At 47.2% G+C, this 19,013-nt stretch overlaps 1 protein-coding gene across 1 annotated transcript in view; it reads right to left on the bottom strand.

Moving 5' to 3' along the window:
- Positions 1–3,196: 3,196 nt before the first annotated feature.
- Positions 3,197–19,013, bottom strand: part of LOC121005653 (peroxisomal N(1)-acetyl-spermine/spermidine oxidase-like) — a 74,573-nt gene continuing 58,756 nt past the window's right edge. The window contains exon 7 of the mRNA XM_040438426.1: positions 3,197–5,366. Coding sequence (XP_040294360.1) covers positions 5,217–5,366 — 150 coding nt within the window. The 3' untranslated portion in view covers positions 3,197–5,216. The remainder of the gene's footprint in view (positions 5,367–19,013) is intronic.

Here is a 19,013-nt window from a genome sequence, read left to right on the forward strand (position 1 = left end):
ACCGAATCATTTTCTTGTATTGACCAAACAGATTCCTCATTAGTCTGTGATTAGTTTTTTGATAGAAAAGAAACAAAGTCCTTAAATAGCTGTATTTTTTCTCTATCAAAATTTTCATCTGAAATGTGACTATATCCTTGTTCTTGTATAGTGCTCTGTAATATACAGTCACTATTTAGTGTTTGTGTGAAATTTTTCTCACCATTAGATGAATCTCGAGTCGTTGTTGCTGTCGCTGGCTTGACAGTTGTAGATCTTGCAGTGGAGTTGACCGTTGGCTGTAGTGGCTGTTGATACCGCTTGAGATGCTTGTCGGATGCTCTCGTGCCTTGTTGCGCAGCAGATATTTTAATCCTGCGTTTCGGAGATTGTCTAGACGGTGAAAATCTTTTCTTTTCTTTCCTTGGTCTTTTAGCTGGAACTGGATGAGGTGTAAATACTTCTTCTTCTTGATGTCGCCTGGGAATGACGTCAAGCGTTGTCGGCTCTGCGCTCCTAAGGGGAAAGGCAGCGCAGACCGAATTAGAAGAGGACCTATCCGGATGTACTTGCGATCCAGCTGCATCGTCTTGTAAGCATTTTCTTAGCCAATCTTCACCCCCAGAAGATGCTGCTTTCGAAATTAACTGTTTAAGTAAATCTTCCATGCTGGAGACTTCTTTATCAGGTCCGGTTTCTTCGCTTGCTGCTCACCAACTGACGATTAACCGTGCGATCCTTTTCTTTTATAGGTACTCACGTGCAGACCGTTGAACCATTCTCCAATCAAGAAGAAGATATTCCTTCAAGTCCAGATCGCACGAGGCATCTGTTACAGCAAAGACCCAGATCGCAATAGCATCTGTTACCAGGTAAGAATATAATTATTATTAATTGCACATGCATTTAAAGGTGCCATGACACCATGTCACCCCTAATTGCATGCACAATCAGGTTTGTCCATTATATACAATATTAAATGGTGCCATCACAAAACACAACTTGTCCAGCAAAAAAACAAGCCCCCATACAGCTATGTGAACAGAAAAATAAAAAAAGTTATGAGTCCCAGAAGGCTGTGAGTAAAAATCAGAAAAGCAAAAATGGAAAATGGCCCAGTGCTGAAAAGGTTAAGAGAATAAGCACTGAAAAATAAACTGGAGCAAGTGGTTAACACACTGGGGGAGATTTATCAAACTAAGGTAAAGGAAAACTAGCTTAGTTGCCCATAGCAACCAATCAAATTCCACCTTTTATTTTCCAATGGAGCTCTTGAAATTGAAAGGTGGAATCTGATTGGTTGCTATGGGCAACTAAGCCAGTTTTTATTTACACCAGTTTTGATAAATATCCCCTCTTTGTAACAGAAGAACTGCTGCATATAGGATCTATTCATGTCTTGAAGAATTTAAGCCAGTACTCTCTGCTCTGCACTGATGAGGGGCAATCACCCCGAAACAGCTGTCTGCAGATGAGTTGCTGGCTTATTTAATATCCAAGTCATGTATCAAGGCTTAGTTAAAGAGCTGAACATTCACTTATAGGATAGCTGCCTTACATCTGATGGCATTAGAGGCAGAGCTTGTAAAGAGCTCATTTGCATCCCTTCCCTCCTTGAAGAATCTTCTCACCCTGCTGTTTATAGTCCAGTGATCCCTGTGTTCCTGTAGAAAAGCAAGCGCCGGTGTCTTCTTAAACAGCTGATTGATGGGGGTCCCGGGTGTTTGACTACCGCCGATCAGGTACTAATGACCTATTCCAAGGATAGGTCATCACTTTAAAACTCCTGGAAAACTGTCACGAGGAGGGAAGGTAGAAGGAAGTGCACCCCCTAGACTGCCACCCTAAACCCTGTCCCTGCCTACTTGCACCACCCTCCCTAGCTGACGGGGCGCAACTGGGCGACGGTCCCTAACCTCCGTAAGTGCCGGGTAGGGGAGGAAGGAACAGAGAGGGTACCGGACAGCTAGGCAGAGAACGGTACGCGAGAAGCAGGCAGACAAATGGACAAGGAAGTGGACAAGAGAGAGGTACCCTGTGAAGGAGAAGGCAAAGGCGGGTCAGCTAGCCAAGGTCTGTTCGGGAGGTCACATAAATACAAAGGGAAGAGGCAGGTGCCAAATCCGAGAACGAGCCGAGGTCAGAATCCGAGATGTAGCGTCAAAACCAAGGGAGCAGGCAAAGGGAGGTTAGGAAACGGTCAAGGTCAAATTCCAGAGGTCAATCAATAGAGTAGCTAACAATACACACAGCCTAAGAGACTAAAATCACAGGCAACCTGTAGCCAGCAGGCCGCCTGTATTTATAGTGGGGAGTGAGGGTCATGTGAAGTGGCCAGCGTCACATGACCGACAGACATACAAGTCGAGCACTGAGTGATCAGCTCGGCGCTCAAGGCAGACCTAGGAGCAGGGAGCCTCCCAGCTAGCAAAGCCGCCCTGGGAACGAGGCTGAACACAGATCCTCGCTCCCGAAGCTAAACAGCAGCTCTGCAGCTGATGGGAGATCGAGTGCGCCTTCGGCGCCCTGTTACAGAGAGCCCTTAACATTTTTGTAGTATACTTTATTACTAGAAAACAGGGTATAGTTTTGGAGACTCTGTCTTCAGTCTGCAGAAGACGCCTGTGTGTAACAGCCGCCTCCTATTACCTCAGTCCCTGACTATAGATATGTGGCCTAACTATCACTGTCCATAACCGTGCCTATCTGACTTGTTACACACAGACATCTTTAGTGCTCAGTAAAAGAATTTTAATAGAAGACTCTTCAAACTGAAACGACAGTTATACTTTAAAGGGTTTATCTGCCGAAAAATATTCTACAGTTTTCAAACCAGTGCCTTGCAAATCGAGAGCACGCCATACGAGTGCTGGGCTCTACTTCAAATTAGGGGCCCCGTTCTCATACTTACCAACATTTCAGTTTGAAAAATCGGGGCATATAAGCCCACCCCCCATGGGAATGCTCTGACCCTTAAAACAGAATGCTCATATATGGGCAGGTTTTCATACTAACTCCCTCAATTTTCTCCGAAAATCAGCGGCAGTTCCGCCAAATTGAGGACAGTTGACAACTATACGTTCTGGAGATAGGAGCAGGTCCCAGAAGTGATTGACCTACAGTAATGATACTATAATGATATACCATAAATGTCTCAGATGGGCCAACCCCTTTAAGTAAAAAAGATATTACAACAAATAAAAACATCACACAAAGCAAGTCTTAACATTTTTAATAATGTACAAAGCATTGCATTATATAATGCAAACCTCCTCTGAAGCTGGTGATCAAAGGTCACAGACAAATGGGTATAATCTCTTTCTGTAATACCAGCAGTAAAATGGGCATAATTATTTAATGGGTTATCCCTTGGAACAACATTTATCTCCTCTCCACATGACTCATGAAAAATGATCCCACATGGGAATCCACATGCTCAAGAAGCAAGAGTGCCATCATACAAACCACTGAGAGTCCAGTAGACAACATGCTTGTTGAAAGACCACATGCAGATTTGGTGTAAAGTCTTTTATTTTTTATAGGCTTCATATTTAGTCACTGAGATTCTGCCTTCCTAAGGCCATGATACAATTACATCAATCATCAAGGTTTGTAAAATACGTAGCCTACTAAAATTAAAGAAGGTTCAGCACCACATTTGCTTGTGGCCTTTAATCAAACATGTTGGAATAGCGGACATACTCTTTGAAGATGCGGATTCCTGACTAAGAATGTAGGTCAAGTATTAATCTCTGGCCCCACTCACAGGTGCAACAGATCAACCAAAGACATGTCGCAGCAGGCACATCTTCACTGTCCAAGTTTCACATTAGCGTTATGCCTAATATTTAGCACAACTGATTCAGGCTAGCGTACTAAATGTCATTTGTGACAGTTCTCCAGACATTATTGCACTAAGGTGCAGCCCTCTGGTCTGTTTTTCATTCTTTATCCCCTACACACAGAATACTTTAGGGGATAAATGTATGATCATTGGGGCCCCCACCCTTACGGATAACTAGAGGGAAGTCCTGAGCTCTTGTTTCACAGTAGTTTAAGGCTAGGGCTACACGCTTGACAGCTGTCACAGCCAGGATTGCAGGCTAGTGGTGACTCCATAGAAGTGAATAATATCACAGCACGACTCTGACAAATTTTTTGCAACTGGCACTGAAGTCACATTCTTTTCAATGGGATCACCACTGCGATCCTGACCGCCACCAGTGTTAAAGTGTAGCCATAGCCTAAATGGAGGAGTGGTCAAGCATGCACAGTGCCTATAGGACTAAGGAAGATCACAGCTATCTCTGTGAGAATGAATGGAGTGTCATGGAACAACACTTCATTCAACTGCCTCCAGAATGGGAGTTCATGACCCCCGTTTTAGTGATTGTGGGGTCCTGTGGTACGGCCCCAAAGACCATACATATGTGATCTATCCTGTGGCTACGTAATAAATGTTCATGGGATAAGCCCTTTAAATTGCCTAGTATAAGTATTGTAGTGAACTATATATTTTATTATTTTATCTGTAAATCATAAAGATATTAGCTGGTTTCACACGAGTGAGTTCAACGCATTGAATTTGCAGTGTGTGTGTGCGGAAGCTCCTGTACTGACCTACGTAGCACTGACGGGGGTCACATAACATTATATTGATTTATGATGCCATATACCCCTTAGAGTTCTGGAATGTATTCTATAACACTGACATAATGCTATGAGTATCCAGAAAATAGATGTAATCCATGGCACTCACCCAAGTTGTATAATGTCCACTTTATTAAACAAAATGCACGATGCAGGGAGTAATACTTAGCAGATGCAGCCAGCCTACGGACGTTTTGCATCCTGTGGCGCTTTCTGAACAATTAGTTGCGCTGCAATCTGTGACTTTTCCCCTCTCACACCAGGTCTAAGAAAGTGGGCATGGCGTGGGCGGGGAAGGGGATGGGCTGGCAGACCATTCTCATTCATCATTTTCCACATCTGTTTTAGCCTGTGCCTCTTTATAACTTTGGCAGGTCCACCGCCAGATATAGGGGTTATTAAGACCGCCATTTAAAACACCAGTATTAATTAATGACCCCCTAAGGGTTACATAGCATCATAAATCAATATAATGCTATGCTACCTCTTCAGTGCTATGGAGGTCAGTACAGTAGCTTCCGCAGACATAAGTTGAATGCGTTGAACTCGCTCATGTGAAACCAGCAGTTTTACTGATGAGTATATCTTTAGAGCTTAGCTTTGCTAACATTGGCCCCAAGATCTATATATCTGTCAATCAAGTGCTGTGCTTCCCTCCAACCAGACATAAGAGCTCCATGTGTTGTCGAATAGAAGTTTCTTTCTGTGGCTTCTCCAGCAAAAAGAACCTGCAACGGCTAAAGAAGACACAGAGTTAGGACTAAGCACATATTAGAAACCATTCTTTTGCTCACATAAAACATGAAACACATTTCAAACTTCAAGTTTTCAAACAGATTAGGTTCTATTTGCGGGCTTTGCATTACACAATGGTGGGATTACGGAGTAAAGACACCCCCATGCTTTCTTTGATATTGGTAGACGATATACAAAGTCAGTCAGTAATGTTTGCTTTGTGCAGTAATAGGTTACCTGGTTATACCAAGAGAAGGAAACTGTGTGTTGGACACCTTACTCTAGCGGGCAGGAACCTCGAGGAAATCGTTAAATGTTTTGTCTATGTAATGTCATTATATGTAATTCATGCAGCACTTTGTATTTTATTGGGTACCCAGAGCTTAATCCTCACTGCCTAACATACGCCGAGGACGGCTTCACTTAAAGTAAAGGGGTATGTAACATCCTGAAGTATGTCACTAAACTTCTTCCACCCTGCTTCATAATGTTAGTTCTGAAGACTTTCAGAGTTCAGAGGAAGAGGCAGTGGTGAGACCGAGCCAACAGCGTAGCAAAAGAGGGAGCAGGGGGCAAAAGCAGAACACCCGCCGCCAAGAGAGTTCGCCTGCTACTGGCCACCGCCACCTGGGACCGAGCACCCCAAAGGCAGCTTCAAGGAGTTCCCTGGCGTGGCAGTTCTTCAAACAATGTGCTGACGACAAGACCCGAGTGGTTTGCACGCTGTGCCATCAGAGCCTGAAGCGAGGCATTAACGTTCTGAACCTTAGCACAGCCTGCATGACCAGGCATCTGCATGCAAAGCATGAACTGCAGTGGAGTAAACACCTTAAAAACAAGGAACTCACTCAGGCTCCCCCTGCTACCTCTTCCTCCGCCTCGGAAGGAACGTTGGCACCTGCCGCCCAGCAAACAGAGGATGTACCACCAACACCACCACCTCCGTCACCAAGCATCTCCACCATGTCACACGGCAGCGTTCAGCTCTCCATCTCACAAACATTTGAGAGAAAGCATAAATTTCCACTTAGCCACCCTCGATCCCTGGCCCTAAAATGCCAGCATTTCTAAACTACTGGCCTATGAAATGCTGTCATTCAGGCTGGTGGACACAGATAGCTTCAAACAGCTTATGTCGCTTGCTGTCCCACAGTATGTTGTTCCCAGCCACCACTACTTCTCCAAGAGAGCCGTGCCTTCCCTGCACAACCAAGTATCGGATAAAATCAAGTGTGCACTGCGCAACGCCATCTGTGGCAAGGTCCACCTAACCACAGATACGTGGACCAGTAAGCACGGCCAGGGACGCTATATCTCCCTAACTGCACACTGGGTAAATGTAGTGGCGGCTGGGCCCCAGGCGGATCCCCGCTGGATCCCCGGTACAAAGACAATGTGCCCACCTTACTTTCTGCACTGGAGCGTGATAGGAAGATGCGTGAGTACAAGCGCACGTTGGTAGACGCGCTACTGAGAGCATTCCCAAATGTCACAGGGGAACAAGTGGAAGCCCAAGGCGAAGGCAGAGGAGGAGCAAGAGGTCGCCAATGCAGCTGTGTCACGGCCAGCTCCTCTGAGGGCAGGGTTAGCATGGCAGAGATGTGGAAAAGTTTTGTCAACACGCCACAGCTAACTGCACCACCACCTGATACGGAACGTGTTAGCAGGAGGCAACATTTCACTAACATGGTGGAACAGTACGTGTGCACACCCCTCCATGTACTGACTGATGGTTCGGCCCCATTCAACTTCTGGGTCTCCAAATTGTCCACGTGGCCAGAGCTAGCCTTTTATGCCTTGGAGGTGCTGGCCTGACCGGCGGCCAGTGTTTTGTCTGAACGTGTATTCAGCACGGCAGAGGGCGTCATTACAGACAAACGCAGCCGCCTGTCCACAGCCAATATGGACAAGCTGACGTTCATAAAAATGAACCAGGCATGGATCCCACAGGACCTGTCCATCCCTTGTGCAGATTAGACATTTATAACTACCTCCCCTTAACCATATATTCTTGTACTCCAGGGCACTTCTTCATTCAATTCTCTTTTTTTAATTTTACCATTATATTGCGGGGCAACCCAAAGTTGAATGAACCTCTCCTCCGTCTGGGTGCCAGGGGCCTAAATATCGTAAACTGGCCTGTTCCAATGGTGTGTGACTAGAGTTGAGCGAACACCTGGATCCGAACCCGACCCGAACTTCGTCCCGAACCCCATTGAAGTCAATGGGGACCCGAACTTTTCGGCACTAAAAAGGCTGTAAAACAGCCCAGGAAAGGGCTAGAGGGCTGCAAAAGGCAGCAAAATGTAGTTAAATCCCCTGCAAACAAATGTGGATAGGGAAATAAATAAAAATAAAAATAAAATAAATAAAAATTAACCAATATCAATTGGAGAGAGGTCCCATAGCAGAGAATCAGGCTTTATGTCAGCAGAGAATCAGTCTTCATGTCATAGCAGAGAATCAGGCTTCACGTCAGCCAAAACTGGAACAGTCCATTGTCATATATTTAGGCCCCGGCACCCAGACAGAGGAGAGAGGTCCCATAACAGAGATTCAGGCTTCATGTCAGCAGAGAATCAGTCTTCATGTCATAGCAGAGAATCAGGCTTCACGTCAGCCAAAACTGGAACAGTCCATTGTCATATATTTAGGCCCTGGCACCCAGACAGAGGAGAGAGGTCCCATAGCAGAGATTCAGGCTTCATGTCAGCAGAGAATCAGTCTTCATGTCATAGCAGAGAATCATGCTTCACGTCACCCAACACTGGAACAGGCCACTGATATTTTTATGCCCCGGCACCCAGGCAGAGGAGAGGTTCATTCAACTTTGGGTTGCCCCGCAATATAATGGTAAAATGAAAATAAAAATAGGATTGAATGAGGAAGTGCCCTGGAGTACAATAATATATGGTTAAGGGGAGGTAGTTAATGTCTAATCTGCACAAGGGATGGACAGGTCCTGTGGGATCCATGCCTGGTTCATTTTTATGAACGTCAGCTTGTCCACATTGGCTGTAGACAGGCGGCTGCGTTTGTCTGTAATGACGCCCTCTGCGGTGCTGAATACACGTTCAGACAAAACGCTGGCCGCCGGGCAGGCCAGCACCTCCAAGGCATAAAAGGCTAGCTCTGGCCACGTGGACAATTTGGAGACCCAGAAGTTGAATGGGGCCGAACCATCAGTCAGTACGTGGAGGGGTGTGCACACGTACTGTTCCACCATGTTAGTGAAATGTTGCCTCCTGCTAACACGTTCCGTATCAGGTGGTGGTGCAGTTAGCTGTGGCGTGTTGACAAAACTTTTCCACATCTCTGCCATGCTAACCCTGCCCTCAGAGGAGCTGGCCGTGACACAGCTGCGTTGGCGACCTCTTGCTCCTCCTCTGCCTTCGCCTTGGGCTTCCACTTGTTCCCCTGTGACATTTGGGAATGCTCTCAGTAGCGCGTCTACCAACGTGCGCTTGTACTCGCGCATCTTCCTATCACGCTCCAGTGCAGGAAGTAAGGTGGGCACATTGTCTTTGTACCGGGGATCCAGCAGGGTGGCAACCCAGTAGTCCGCACACGTTAAAATGTGGGCAACTCTGCTGTCGTTGCGCAGGCACTGCAGCATGTAGTCGCTCATGTGTGCCAGGCTGCCCAGAGGTAAGGACAAGCTGTCCTCTGTGGGAGGCGTATCGTCATCGTCCTGCGTTTCCCCCCAGCCACGCACCAGTGATGGGCCCGAGCTGCGTTGGGTGCCACCCCGCTGTGAACATGCTTCATCCTCATCCTCCTCCACCTCCTCCTCATCCTCGTCCTCCTCGTCCTCCAGTAGTGGGCCCTGTCTGGCCACATTTGTACCTGGCCTCTGGTGTTGCAAAAAACCTCCCTCTGAGTCACTTCGAAGAGACTGGCCTGAAAGTGCTAAAAATGACCCCTCTTCCTACTCCTCCTCCTCCTGGGCCAACTCCTCTTCCATCATCGGCCTAAGTGTTTTCTCAAGGAGACATAGAAGTGGTATTGTAACGCTGATAACGGCGTCATCGCCACTGGCCATGTTGGTGGAGTACTCGAAACAGCGCAGCGTGGCAATGTCTCACCTGGCACGTCGAATAGGTTCTGGGGAGCTGGGGAGGGGGTGCAGCGGAAGAGGCGGTATCAGTGGAAAAGGAGCAGTCAGCTGAGGAGGAGACGGAGGATAGAGTAGGAGAAGAAAAAGGCAGGCCTGCATGCAATCCGTGGCGGTAACACCAAATCCACACAGGTGCCACCGGTTGCATGCTTGACAACCGTCAGAAGGTTCACCCAGTGGGCAGTAAAAGTGATGTACCTTCCCTGCCCATGTTTGCTAGACCACGTTTCTGTGGTCAGAGGTATCTTGGCACCAACACTGTGTGCCAGAGGTACATTCACTTGCCGCTGAACATGGCCATATAGCTCTGGGATGCCCTTCTAGGAGAAATATTTCCTTCCGGGGACCTTCCATTGCGGTGTGCCAATGGCCACAATTTTTTTGCTAAAGGCCTCAGAGTCAACCAGTTTATATGGCAGTAGTTGGCTGGCTAGCAGTTCCGACAAACCAGCGGTCATTGGTTGGGCAAGAGGGTTATCCGGTGTCATCAACATTTGGGCCACGGAAGCCTGACAATGGCATGGTGGAAGGTGAAATGGAGGTCAAACGGGAGGAGAAGGAGAAGAGGCAAGACGTGGAGCGCCGGGAGTGTGGCTTTGTGGGTTCTGACAGTGTTGCTCCCACTGGGCTCGGTGATGGGAGGCCAGGTGCCTTCTTAAGGTGGTCGTCCCTAGGTGAGTGTTCGGCTTACCGCGACTTATGTGTTGACAGCAAATGGCAACACTATTGTCAGCAGCTGACACTTTAAAAAAAGCCAACACTGCAGAGCCATGTGCCGGCTTCCTGTGAGCGCCAGATGTGGATAGCTTGCTCCAGATACATTTGCAGTCTGCTTTTTGCCTCCTGTGCACTGCGAGTTCTGCCTGCTTCTCCTCCTTCTCCTCCTCATCTGCTGCTCTGTCTCTCCCTCTGAACTCCCCTCCTCTTCCTCTCTTGTGGGCACCCACGTGACATCCATCGACACGTCATCATTGTCATCTTTACCAACACTGACATTAGAGATCTCGGAGTAGGCAGCAACAGGGGAAGGGGACCACCCTCCTTGGGCTCATCTGGGTACTGTCGTCAGACCGCTGGGTGGCGGCCGTTGCTACCCCCTCTTCCTCACCTGATGCCAAGAATGGCTGTGCATCGGTAAGGTTTGGGAATGGATTGGAAAATAATTCCTCTGATTCGAGTGGAGGGGCTAAGGTGGTGGTGGTGTCTTTGGGGGTGCACACAGCAGAGAGTGAGGAGGGTGCTGATACAGAGGATGAGAAGGGTGCAGAATCGGAAGGCTGAGTGAGCCACTCAACCAACTCTGGTGCGTCCTTTGACGTAATCGCACGCACCTTCTCCAACTTCCCACTTAGGCTCCGGCCTGGTGCGACTGCCCAACCCCTACCACCCCTGTGCAATTGCCTGCCTCTTCCTCTGCCTGTCATTTTCAAAATGACCCTGTGACAAAGTCCCTATAGAAGAGCAGTATTTGTGGAAGCAGTTATAAAGACAGGCTACTTTGAAGAACCTAGAATATGACATATTTTCAGATGTAGTGCAGGTAATGTCGCTGTCACCAGCGGCAAAAAAAATTACACAATGTCACAGATGCTCAAGTCAAAATGGTGTTCGGCTGAGCATGCTCGCCCAACACTAGGCCCGATGTATGCTCACTTGCTTGGGTAGTGTAAGAAGGAACAAGGGGCTGTCATTGACGGAAGATACGTGTCACCAAAGTTCCTAGACTCGGTGAGGTAAGAACTGAATTTTTTCCTGAAGTGTCAGTTTTGCAGTTGCAGTCTGACTGTTCTGTCCCCAGGTAAAGATCCAGTTGTTTCTGTCTGTTTAGCAATTGATATTGCATTTACTATGTTGTAATTCATTTGCATTACATTGTGTGGTAACACCACCATCTATTGATGAGTTTAGGTATTTCATCCTGCCTGTTTTTCTCTATGCATTATGGGAGTCCCAGAGCATTGTGGGTAGTTCCTGGTTCTTGCTAGTCTTGTGCTGGTACAGCAAGCAGCCACCATCTTATGTCAGGAGCTGCACACTCTCACTGGTTTTCCTGCCACATCATCTGTTATTCAGCCTGTTTTTGAGCATAGTCGGTAAGAGCACTATCTATGTGTCATTAAATGCAGTTTATTATGTTTATTGTATCTGATAGCTTCAGACCTTGTTCACACCATAGGTAGCTTAGTGGTAGGACCCCTTGCCATGCTGAGTGACCGTGACGTGGTGCATGATGGGCTCCGATATTTTCCTGACAGGAATATATTGGCAAAAGTCTCAGCTTTTAATATCTGCATTTATGACAAGCCAGTATAGTCAGTGGCATATCCGTTTGGTGCATTTTTTCTGTGATTTATATGATTATATTTTCATCCGCACAATGCTCCGTTTTGTGTAGGATGCCTTTGTGGTGCATGTGGACCGAGCCGACATCCTCCACTGTATGCATTTTTTTGCTGGGGATAGTCGTTTGCTGCGGTCCACATGCGTTGGGGCTGCAATGAAAAACACGCTACAGTGTTAATGGTTGAGCAGCTCCCCCAGATTTGCCACTATATTTCTGTGTTTGTGTCTTGTTTTATATGTAGTGTATGTGCCTTTACCTGGCATTCAAACACTCTTTTGCACCTGGTAACCTCCATCACATGGTCTGATATGGGTGTGGCTTACAGTCTTGCTTTGTTCACATTGCAATAGTTGTCCTGCTATGCGGTTGTGTGGAAGCTTGGCTGTGAGCTGGATTTCATCACCTTCAGACCTTGTTCACACCATAGTTAGCGTAGTGGTAGGACCCCTTGCCATGCTGAGTGACCGTGACGTGGTGCATGATGGGCTCCGATATTTTCCTGACAGGAATATATTGGCAAAAGTCTCAGCTTTTAATATCTGCATTTATGACTGGCCAGTATAGTCAGTGGCATATCCGTTTGGTGCATTTTTTCTGTGATTTATTGTATCTGATAGCTCACTATCATTGTATTATCTTATATACTGAATGTATAGCAGATTATTCTGTGTCTTATGCCATGTACCATGGATATTTAAGTTCTAAAATACTACTGTTTTATTCTGTAGTTTCACCTTTCCTGTCAGTCTACGAGCAATAAAGAGAACCTTAAAGCGGAAAAGTCTCTTTTTCTCTCAGAGGACAAAAGGTTTAGCTACATGTCAGATTACACACCCTGCTAACGTGTATGAGGACAGTATAGTGAAACGACTGCTGAGAACAAGCTCAGTGAATAACTGCCAAAGACAGCAGTGAATCGACTGCTGAGAACAAGCTCTGAAGATCAGACTGACGGAGCCGCCATTATCCACGCGGAGCCTGCATACGGATATCGCAACAGTCTCCTAACAGTCGCACCGAATATCTGACTATACAGAGCCCGCCATTATCCACGCAGAGCCTACTTACGGATATCGCAGCAGTCTCCTAACAGTCACAACATGTCTAATAGGCGAGCATCTTCCAGTAAGACAAGGTCTAATAGGTAAGTGGCTCTAATAGGACATCGATCAGAGAAGCTGCCGCCATTGTCCGCTTAAAAGCAGAAGCTGCAAAGGCAAAAGCCAGCTTCACAGTACAAGAGATGCAGATAAAGCTGGAGAAAGCGCAACGGTGATAAAGCTGGAGAAAGCGCAACGGTGGAGGTCCACAAAATTAAAGTTTCTTCCACAGGTTCAGTCCATAAAGAGTTCAGCTCCTATCAAGGAGGAGACAAACCCAAGGACCCGAACAGACAGTGTCCCTTACACAGGAAGCCTCATTCTCTACTTAAGTGCAGAACCTTCAGAGAAAAGTAATTGGAAGACCGCAAGACCTTCCTCAAGGAGAACAACATCTGTTTTAAATGCTGCTCTTCAACTTCGCACTTCGCCAGGGACTGTGAGGTTAGTGCAAAGTGTGCCGAATGTGACAGCTCAAACCATAACACAGCTCTACACCCTGGGCCACCATCGTGGGCTTCACCCAAAACCTAAGAGCATAGCGGGGAGCTGAAGGACACAAATACTGACACTTTGGCAGTTACTTCTAAATGTACAGAGGTTTGCAGAGACCTCAGGGGAGGCAGATCCTGCTCTAAAATCTCCCTAGTGAAGGTTTACCCAGCAGACGATCGAAACAAAGCCATCAAAGTGTATGCAATTCTAGACGATCAAAGCAACAGGTCGTTAGCGAAGTCTGCCTTCTTTGATAGCTTCAACATCAAAGGACCCGGTGCCCCCTACTCTCTAAGAACTTGTGCTGGTACTGTGGAAACAGCCGGAAGGAGGGGAAGCGGCTACATAGTTGAGTCCAGCAATGATCAAGTGCGTCTGCCTTTACCAACTATACTGGAATGTAACCAGATTCCTGACAACAGGTCTGAGATACCCATGGCAGAAGTAGCAGCGCATCAGCCTCACCTGAAGCGTATAAGACACCTGATCCCGAACCTTGATCCTGAAGCTCAGATAGTATTACTCCTTGGGAGGGATATCCTACAGGTCAACAAGGTTAGACAGCAGATTAATGGACCTCACAACGCTCCATACGCCCAAAGACTTGACCTAGGATGGGTCATTGTAGGAGAAGTCTGTTTGGGAGGTGTACACAAACCAACAACTGTCTACAACATGCTTACCAGTACACTTGAGAATGGACACCCATCTCTTCTCCAACCATGCAAAAATCACTTCTTCATCAAGGAACTGCCTCAAAGCACTTCATCACCAGGTACCTTTGCAGGTCCCACCTACGATGACTTTGTCTGGGATGCCAATCAAGACCACCTGGGATTCACAGTCTTCCGAAATACTAAAGAAGACAATCGTATAGTGATGTCATTCGAAGATAGACTGTTCCTAGATATAATGGAGCAGGGAATGGTGCAGGACGAAACAAGAAGCTGGGTTGCACCTCTACCCTTTAAGCCTCAAAGACAACGCTTACCCAACAATAGAGAGCAAGTTTTCAAGCGATTTGTCTCCCTTAGGCACAACCTACGAAGCAAACCTGAGATGAGAGATCACTTCTTTACCTTCATGGAAAAGATATTCCGGAACGGTCATGCAGAGCTAGCACCTGTACTTCGAGACTCGGAAGAGCGCTGGTACCTGCCCATGTTTGGCGTGTATCACCCGAAGAAGCCAGGTCAGATCAGAGTAGTGTTTGACTCAAGTGCCAAGTGTGAAGGCGTATCATTGAACAACGTTTTGCTGTCAGGCCCGGATCTAAACAACAAGCTCATAGGAGTGCTTCTCCGTTTTCGCAGAGACTCTATTGCATTCACGGCTGATATCCAACAGATGTTTTATTGCTTCCTAGTTAAGAAAGAACATAGAAATTCCTTGAGATTCCTATGGTTCAAGGACAACGATCCCTTTAAAGATGTTACAGAGTATCATATGAAAGTTCACATCTTCGGCAATAGTCCTTCTCCTGCAGTCGCCATCTATGGATTAAGACGCGCAGCTCAGAAAGTAGAAGAAAAGTATGGAGCGGATGTCAGACTTTATGTAGAGAAGGACTTCTATGTGGATGACTGTCTGAAATCAATGCCCTCAGATGAGACTGCAATCAGTCTTCTTAAAAGAACCCAGGAGATGCTCTCTGTCTAACCTGAGGCTACACAAGATCGCTTCTAACAGCCAGAAATTGTTGGAAGCCTTTCCTTCTCAAGACCATTCAGAAGACTTGAAGGATTTAGACCTAGGCTTTGACTCACCTCCGATGCAACGGAGCCTTGGCCTACTATGGGACATAAAAGCTGATACTTTCACTTTCCAGGTTAGCAGAGAAGAAAAACCCTTTACTTGCAGAGGAGTACTGTCGGCCATAAGCAGTTTATATGACCCACTAGGATTTGCAGCTCCTATACTCATCGAAGGTAAAGCTATGTTAAGAGACTTCACCAGAGAAGGGTCAAACTGGGACACTCCCCTTCCCATGAAGGAAAGAACCACGTGGATGGCCTGGAAGAATTCCCTTACAGCCTTATCGGATCTTCACATAGCTCGTCCATATGTTTCTGTACCAACTACCAAGGTTGAGACACAAAAACGTTGTGTTTTCTGCGATGCTTCAGTCAAAGCAATTGCGGCTGTAGCTTACTTGAAGACGTTAGATACCAGCGGACAATACTATGTAGGGTTCGTCATGAGTAAAGCGAAACTAACGCCACTCCAGGAACACACAATGCCACGCCTGGAACTATGTGCCGCGGTGTTAGCGGTGGGGTTAGCCGAACTCATCGCTGCAGAAATGGACCTGGAAATTAAAGACTCTGAGTTCTATACAGATAGCAAGATAGTACTGGGATATACTTATCTGTAATGAAGCTAGACCAGGGATCAGCAACCTTCGGCACTCCAGCTGTTGTGAAACTACAATTCCCAGCATGCTTCATTCATTTCTATGAGAGTTCTTAGAAGAGCAGAACAAGTATGCATGCTGGGAGTTGTAGTTTCACAACAGCTGGAGTGCCGGAGGTTGCCTACCCCTGAGCTAGACGCTTCTATGTCTACGTCAATAACAGAGTTCTAAGGATCAGAAGATCTACCTCTCATGAACAATGGAAACATGTACCTACTCATCTCAACCCTGCAGACCAAGCAACCAGATCCGTCGCTGCTGACTGTCTCATGGATACGATCTGGTTTACAGGCCCCACCTTTTTGTAAAAACCGTCGCCCAACACAACAGAAACTGCCATGTTCGAACTAGTAGACCCAACAGTTCTCACACCCGCCACACTGCTCACCCAAAAAAACTGAACAAATTTGTGCTCCACCTGGAGAATTCAATTACAAAGATCTTTACAAGAATCAATGGAGACAAGTACAGAGTCTCTCAAACTCGTTCTGGGACAAGTGGAAAAAGAAATACATTCCCACTCTGCAACCGAGGAGAAAGTGGCAAACCAGCAAGCCTAACCTTCAGACCGGCGATGTAGTCCTAATGAAAGACTGCCAGTCACGAAGAAACGAGTGGCCGTTAGGTCTTGTGACTAAGACATTCCCAAGTAAGGACGGAATTATACGCAAAGTAGAATTGAAAATACGGAGACAGGGAGAGACCAAATTGTTCCTCAGACCAGTAGGAGAACTCGTTCTACTGTTTGCACCCAACAAATTCAATAGTGATGTCGGTTGACGTCAGGGCTGGGACAAGGCCATTTGGTGCCCAGGGCGAAGATGGCAAACTGCGCCCCCCCCCCCCCCCCCCCCGTTTTTAAGAAAGAATCAATGTTGTTTCAAAACAAGAATATACTTAAAGCAATAGAACAAAGGACTGTGGGACTTTGAAAGTATTCATTTTAAAACACGTGTGTAAACACGAATATGAACTTTGCCCCACGATAGCTCTTTTGTAGAACCCCCATAAAAACTTACAGTTACTTGACTTGGCCCTTGGGGATCTCGGACGCCACTTCAACACTTTGGCCGGGGGCTCGGCGGAGCTGATGTTGTGCTTTATCCTAATGAGAAAGATTTCATAATAAGGATTTGGAGAAGGGGCAGAGGAATAGCAGAGCAGGGAGAGGCTGGTGCTGCTACTAGGGGGTCATACCATGGGGGAGTAATAAAGCCCACCATAATGCCCCCCCCAGTAGTAATAATTCTCCTTATAATATGCAAAACATACCCCTTTGTAATGCCCCCAGTTGAGCTAATGTTCCCATAATGTGCCAACATAAAATACCCCTTCTCAGTGCCCCCGTAGATGACCCCCATAGTGCTCCCCCCTTCCCCATAGTACCCACCATAATGTGTCCCAGTATAAAATGCCCCTATACAGAGCCCCCCATATAAAATATCTTCTTTTTAGCCTCAGTAGATGCCCCTAAATAATCTGCAGTAAGATGTGCCCCCATAGATGCCCCCATATCATGTGCCAGTAGCCAGAGCCCCCCCCATATCATGTGCCAGTAGCCAGAGCCCCCCCCCATATCATGTGCCAGTAGCCAGAGTGCCCCCATATCATGTGCCAGTAGCCAGAGCCCCCCCCCCATATCATGTGCCAGTAGCCAGAGTGCCCCCATATCATGTGCCAGTAGCCCCCCATATCATGTGCCAGTAGCCCCCCTTATTGCCAATAGCCCCCTTATGGGCCAGTAGCCCCCCTTATGTGCCAATAGCCCCCCTTATGTGCCAGTAGCCCCCTTATGGGCCAGTAGCCCCCCTTATGTGCCAGTAGCCCCCCTTATCATGTGCCAGTAGCCCCCCTTATCATGTGCCAGCCCAGTAGTCCCCCCTTATCATGTGCCAGCCCAGTAGCCCCCCTTATGTGCCAGCCCAGCCCAGTAGTCCCCCCTTATCATGTGCCAGCCCAGTAGGCAGCCCCCCTTATCATGTGCCAGCCCAGCCCAGTAGTCCCCCCTTATGTGCCAGCCCAGCCCAGTATTGTACCTATATAAATAAAAAAATAAATAAAAAAAACTTATACTTACCTCCAGCAATGTGATGCGATGCAGGCCGCCTCTTCCGTCTGTGTCCCTCGCTATACGGCAGTCAGGCGACGCGATGACGTCATCGCGCCGCCTGCACCGGCCTCTGATAGGCTGCCAGCATTAGGCCGGCAGCCTATCAGAGGAACAGGAGGGGACACACCTCTCCCTCCTCTGCCGCAGCGCAGGCATCTGTATTGCAGTCCTGAGGACTGCAATACAGATGACTATGGAGATGAGCGCTTCCGCAATGGAAGCGCTCATCTCCTGCTCTGCCCTGCCGCCGGCCGCGGCCGCCCCCACTTGTCACCAGGGCCGCGGCCTTGCGGCACTCAGGCTTGCCGGCCCACCTGCGCCCCCCTCCTTGTAGCGCCCAGGGCACCCGCTCCTTCGGCCCCTGCCTTGTACCGGCCCTGGTTGACGTCAAGCGGGGAGTGTTCTGTCCCCAGGTAAAGATCCAGTTGTTTCTGTCTGTTTAGCAATTGATATTGCATTTACTATGTTGTAATTCATTTGCATTACATTGTGTGGTAACAGCACCATCTATTGATGAGTTTAGGTATTTCATCCTGCCTGTTTTTCTCTATGCATTATGGGAGTCCCAGAGCATTGTGGGTAGTTCCTGGTTCTTTCTAGTCTTGTGCTGGTACAGCAAGCAGCCGCCATCTTATGTTAGGAGCTGCACACTCTCACTGGTTTTCCTGCCACATCATCTGTTATTCAGCCTGTTTTTGAGCATAGTCGGTAAGAGCACTATCTGTGTCATTTAATGCAGTTTATTATGTTTATTGTATCTGATAGCTCACTATCATTGTATTATCTCATATACTGAATGTATAGCAGATTATTCTGTGTCTTATGCCATGTACCATGATATTTATGTTCTAAAATACTACTGTTTTATTCTGTAGTTTCACCTTTTCTGTCAGTCTACGAGTAATAAAGAGAACCTTAAAGCGGAAAAGTCTCTTTTCTCTCAGAGGACAAAAGGTTTAGCTACATGTCAGATTACACACCGTGCTAACGTGTATGAGGACAGTATACTGACACTTCAGCTGTTAGTATGGCTGTAAAGCCGATCCGGGATGGTACTTATTGGGAGCAGC

The sequence above is a fragment of the Bufo bufo genome, chromosome 6, assembly GCF_905171765.1.
Source record: "Bufo bufo chromosome 6, aBufBuf1.1, whole genome shotgun sequence".
In the NCBI taxonomy this organism is placed as follows: Eukaryota; Metazoa; Chordata; class Amphibia; order Anura; family Bufonidae; genus Bufo; species Bufo bufo.